Source organism: Thamnophis elegans, chromosome Z (genome assembly GCF_009769535.1).
Source record: "Thamnophis elegans isolate rThaEle1 chromosome Z, rThaEle1.pri, whole genome shotgun sequence".
Taxonomy (NCBI): Eukaryota; Metazoa; Chordata; class Lepidosauria; order Squamata; family Colubridae; genus Thamnophis; species Thamnophis elegans.
The window spans coordinates 29357940-29363939 of NC_045558.1; the positions used below are offsets into that span (position 1 = coordinate 29357940).

Genomic DNA, 6000 nt, shown 5'->3' on the forward strand with positions numbered 1-6000 from the left:
TCTCATTTGATAAGTTCTGGAGACCAGCCTTCGAAGTTGTTTTCAGTGGATGGGCAGGTTATAAACTTACGCCACTTACAAGCTTGCTCCACAGAGCAATATTATTAATACAAGTATAATTATTAATATTATTAATATTATTCCCCTCCCCCTTTGCTAATAGTGAGCAGAGTCATTCAAGAACAAGGATATCAACCTTGTTTATGTTTTACATGACTATGTTATTGTACTTCATTATATTCTGTAAACTGCAGAAACCCCGACGGATGTATAAATAAAATTGTTTGATAATATATGAAAGGGATAAGTGGAGATAGACACACTTTAATATGTATATAGAAATGACAAAACTATACTATACTAGTTTTGGTATAGGCAGTCCTCAATTTACAACAGTTCATTTAGTGATCATTCAAAGTTACAATGGCACTGAGAAACGTGACTTATTACTGTTTTTCAATTATGATCCTTGCAGCATCCCCATGATCATGTGATCAAAATTCGGGTGCTTGACAACTGGTTCATATTTACAACTGTTGCTGTGTCCCAAGGTCATGTGATCACTTTTTGCAACTTTTTGAAAAGCAAAGTCAACAGGGAAGCCTGATTCACTTAACAACCAGGTTACTAACTTATTAACTGCAGTGATTCATTTAACAATTGTAACAAGGTCATAAAGTGGGACAACACTGACTTAACAAATGTCTTATTTAACAACAAAAATGTTGGGCTCAACTGTGGTCGAAATTCAAGGTCATTACTGTGCTTGGTCACAGTATTGAAGAAACAGTGATAAGGCTGCATTTAGCAACACCAGCAATACCGCTGAAAGTTTGAATAGCAAGAAATCAATCAAACCAAATTATAAAGAATATCAGAAGAACCAGGATACAGTGAATCGAAATGTAGAGGGGGGGGGGGAACGGACGGACAGGATGTCTATCTACAAAAATACTGGCCTTCTTCAAGCCAGCACCTTTCAATAGTGTTCAGCTACAGGGCAGGGCACATGAGCTACGAAAAGTTCCGGAAGAAAGACTTATGGTTGAGCCTGTTAAAAAGCCACTTTAAAGAGATCCCATTCTCTGTTACAAGGAATCCCAAGTCTGTGGTTTAATACCAGACACTGCAGGCCATGTCCCGCGGAGAAGTCCCCGCGGAGAAGCCCCAGAACCCGCTTTGGTCTCTGCGGTGCCTCTAGGCGCCCCGGGATTTGCAGGAACTTCCAAGGCCCAGCCTAAAGCCACGAACAGCCCAGACGCGCTTCTCTCTTCACCTGCTCAACGCCGAGGAAAGCGTAGAAGTTTTGCGGGACTTCCTCCACGAGGTCGAAGAGCTCCAAGTCGCCGCTCTCCCAAGCGAAGGCAAGCGGTGCCAGCAAAACCAGCGCCAGCAGCTGCGGCCAACGCAACCCCGTCCAGGGGGGCGCGCGGCAGCCCAGAGCGCCCTCAGAATTCTCCCGCATTCCCGGCTCGTAAGGCTGAGTTGAACCCAGAACAGCTGCTACTGCTGCGCCGCGGCTACACCAGACAACCCGGCAGACGTGGCCAGAAAGGAGACAGCCTTACAGCTACGCATGCTCTGCTCGCACGCCGGTTCCGCTCCTCCCTCCGTGAGTCCCACGAGGGAGAACCAGGACGGGGCCCGGCCAATGGGCGATGGCCATACAGTGCGTCATGAAGCTGAACAGCCACAAGACTCGGAAAGAGGCCTGAAGAGCCTGTAGTTTGCCTGTTCTGGCTGGGAGGAAAGGAAGGGGTGAGAGTTAGGACAAAAGGAAAGGGATGGGGCGCTGTTTGGAAATGAGGCCTCCTCCGGGGAAGTAAACTAAACCGACCCTGTAGTGAAGGGTCAATCTACTGGCAAGTCGCATGAGATAACTTGCTGGATTCCCTGTTACTTCTGCACGTACTCGAGCCTGAAAAAGCACTGGATAACCATTTCATGCATCCGATGAAGTTCAAGAAAGCTTATGATTTTTAATAATGTTAGTCTGAAATATGCTACCAAACAGATGAGGACCTCAGAGAAATAATGTGGCAGATACCTGGAATATTGCTGGAGAAGGATTAGTCTCAAGCCTGGCCCAACATTGGTAAGAGTTCAAGCTTCAGCTACAGTGACAAGCTTCAGTGACAATTTAAGAAGCAAAAATAAATACTTTGCTGTCCCAGTTGCATCAGTCAGTGCTATCCAGCAACCTTTTATAAGGTGACTTGGTGAAGATCTTCACCAAAACCATATGAAAGTCTGCTGTAAAAATGTTTTGCCACATTGGGTGGGCAAAGTCACTCAGAATCCAGGTGAGCTAACCTCCAGCTTTTGAAATAAACTGGTATATTGCTCCTATTATTGGACACTGCTTTCTGCAATGTGGATAGTGTTCCCGGATCCTTGACTCTATGATTGATTAAATCTATCTGTGAGATGAGAGAAGGTTGGATTTGAGCAATACTGAAAGTCAAAAATTCTAGTAAACTTTAAGAACTTATACACTATTTGTTATCTAAAATCCTGGAAGTCCTCAGTTAACAACCACTCAATGTGACCATTTGAATTATGACTACTGAACAAGAGATGGTTATTATGACCGGTCCTGGAAGTTCTGGCTGTCCCAGCACTCCTTAATCAGATGGCCTTTTGGCCACCAGCAACTAGCTGCAATATCTTGCAGTCATATGATCTCTATTTGTGACCTTCCCTATTGTCTTGCCACAAGCCAAGTCAAGCTGGCAGGGGAGGTTTCAAATTGGTTGAGTAAGTCTATGTAACCTCTAGGAGCTTTGTTGTGCTTAAACCATGTCACTACAGCCACTCATGGTATTCTCCACAGCCATCTGTGCACCTTCATTCACCCTCCTCCCAACAGCAGCCATCTCAAGCCCCATTGTGCTTATGATTTCCCACGTGCACACCCTCTCCCACGCAGCAACAACCACTTCAAACTCCACCATAGCTGTGTAGCATCTTCCTGGCCACTGTACTCCCCCTCACTCCCTCTCCCGCCCAGCAGTAGCCACCAGCCTGCTGGCCTGTTTGCAAGGTACCTGAGACTTAACAACTTTATTTTGTTTTCCCTACTAATTCCCTACTAAAACTAATGGTTTTAGAAACTGGCAGGAGCTTTCAAAGATGCTCATTTAACATTGGCAATGGGAACTACAGGAATTGTGGCCATGTGACATTGTAGATGACAACCACGTCAACCGCAATAGAAATTACAATTTTAATTGCAATTCGATAATAGGAATCAAACCTAATAAATGTCTACTTTTACCCTCATACCCTCTTCCACTCAGCAACAACTATCTTTAACTTGCTGCATCTGCAGACAACTGCCACCCATTCACATACTTTCCTTTATTCAGTGTGAGGCAACGCTGCTCTCACACCACAGTTCACCAGTCACCCAGCACTCTCTCTCACTCGACAGCAACTATGTACTTGCCCACCAGCCTGCATATAAACTGCCTTCCCATTGACTTTGGTTTTTGGAAGCCAATAGGAAGCTGAAAGGAGGTCCTCACTTAGCAATGACAAGCAGGAATGTCAGGATTTCCATTGTTAAGCCATGTGACTGTAGGAGATGACCAGGCTGAGCCCAAGGGAGAGGTCAAGTACATCATCAGTCATGAGTCCCTCCTCACCCACAAGAGATCTAAGCCCACCCCAAGTTGAATCATTCTTAACAACTGCTAGTTTCCTTGACCATTAATAGCTCACATTCTTGTAGCCAGCTTAAGCTTGCAATAAATCTTTATACTCATTTAAACTGCCTGAATCTCCTGATTTCCTTGGTACTTGACATTACTTACCTTCACCAAAAATTTTCACAAGCTCCAGAATACCCTGGCGATGATCTCAGATCCCAACACTGCAGCAATAACAGACAAGCAAACCTCCAGTCTATCAGCAGATGCCAAGACACCAGTGAAATCAGGAATCTTGCAGCCAATTTTCAACAAATGTTGCAGCAAATACAGATTTGGACTCAACAAGGCATTCCTCTGAAACCACAACCACCTGCTCCACCCATCCAAGCCCAATTGCCTGTTCCTGCCGCACTCATCCCCAAGTCTCCAAGCTGTCTTCCACAAAGATTCACTGGTGAGCCTGATAAGCTGAGAACATTCCTAGTGTGGTTGGGTTCATCAGCACCCAACCTGGGAAATATTCAACAAAAAGATAAAGCGCCTCCTTCATCGCCACTCTTTTAATCGACTTTGTTGCCAAATGGACACTTCCACAACCAACAATTCCATCCTTGATAGCTAACCAAACTTTCCCCTAGATTTAGAGAGTATTTTGGAGACTCCATTCGAACAACACATTTTTCAATTCTGCCAAGACAACAATTCATTGATAGTATATAGTGAAGATTTCAAGCTCCAAAAAAGGGAAAATTTGATAATAAAGGTGGGATTAACAGGGAAGTTACTAACCAACAGAATTAAAAAGAAGAAAATTAGAAAGAAATAATATAGAAATTTTAAAACAAGAAAAAGCAAACACTAGGTGAAGGGGTGGAGAGAAGAAAATATAAGAGAAGTGAAGTTCCTGAGAGACTAAGAGAAAATGGTTGAAAGGAGAGAAAAAGGGAAAAGATTTACTAGTCAAATAGATGAAATTTGGTAAATATAGCCAATGGTATATAGATAATAGGATGTGAGGGAAATAGATTAATACTATAAATTGTGGAAATTAATTAAGTGAAATGTTTACTATGTAAAATTAAACTTGAGGATATATGTTATTAATAGTAAAATAAAATAAAAGATGGAAATGATATGCTAAACTTGAGAGGCAAAAATAATATTGTTTATATAGTAAGAATAAATTAAAATTAAGCTGGAAAATATGGAAAGAAAATAAGATGACTAAAATGTGAAATGAAAATATGATGTAAAATTAACTATGTATAACAAGATGTAAAGGGGAAAAACCAGGACAATACTTTGTTTATAAAAGAAGTTGAAATACATAATAAAAAATAAAATTTGTTTAAAAAAAAAGATTTCAAGATCATTGCAGCAGATCTGGATTGGAATGAGCCAGCCTTAAGAGCACAATTCAAGAAGGAGCTCAACAAGACCATAATCATGCAACAGATACAACAAGGTATTCCCCAAGGTCTACAAGACCTCTACTAGCCACTATAGCAACTGAGTCTTGATTCGAAGAACTTAAAAGCATTTTTTGGCAGCCGGAGTCAACTGCTTCCAAAGCTGACTTCCCCTGTCACAACCCCTAGCCTCCCTGCTTTTTGGATTTGGACACTGAAGAATCAATGCAAATTAGAGCAGCCAGAAAAGCCCTAGGAACAAAGGAGCAGTGTTTCTACTGCTGAGAGTTTGGCTACATGGTCAAGAATTTCCCTACCAAACTTCCCAGGAAAGGCAACTGACAGACTAGCAATATCTCTACTACTTACCATCTGGACAAGTCCCAAGGCCAGAGAAATGCCTTCCCTCCATGAGCTCATGGGGGAAGGGGCACACCCAAGCACCGAATGCATCTCGATTACCTCCAAATGTATTTTTTGGAGTATAAGATGCACTTCCCCGCCCCCAAACACACAAAAGTGGGTAGAGATATCTGTGCTTATACATTGAATATTGCGGCAGGGGAGTTGATGCAATGCCCATCATGTCCTCGATTTAGTTTGTCAGTTCCATCAGCACTTTCCTGACAAGCCACAACTGACCAAGCTACCAATCCCCTACCCAATTTCACTTGAGAAACCTGTCAAGGAGGATAACCAGTCGCTCTACATTCCTTTGGGCGAAGGAGGGAGACTTGCCTATGATAGCTCTTCTACATTTGGCCTTCAATTCCCAGAAGAGGGAGGGGAGTATCCTCTAAAGATATTTGTGTGTTAGGGCAACCACCACCTGGCTCACTAGCTTATGTAGAGGAGTGGGAGGGGGATTCCTTTAAAATCTTCTCCCTTCCGCCCTTGTCTACATCCTATAAGTATTCAGCCTTTGAAGTCACAATCCT

The 6000-nt window shown here is 42.9% G+C and overlaps 1 protein-coding gene across 1 annotated transcript in view; it reads right to left on the reverse strand.

The window, feature by feature from the left end:
- DNAJC1 (DnaJ heat shock protein family (Hsp40) member C1) overlaps positions 1-1605 on the reverse strand; it is a 109071-nt gene extending 107466 nt beyond the window's left edge. The window contains exon 1 of the mRNA XM_032236994.1: positions 1277-1605. Within this exon, the coding sequence (XP_032092885.1) occupies positions 1277-1465 (189 nt within the window). The 5' untranslated portion in view covers positions 1466-1605. The remainder of the gene's footprint in view (positions 1-1276) is intronic.
- Between the last annotated feature and the right edge of the window lie 4395 nt (positions 1606-6000).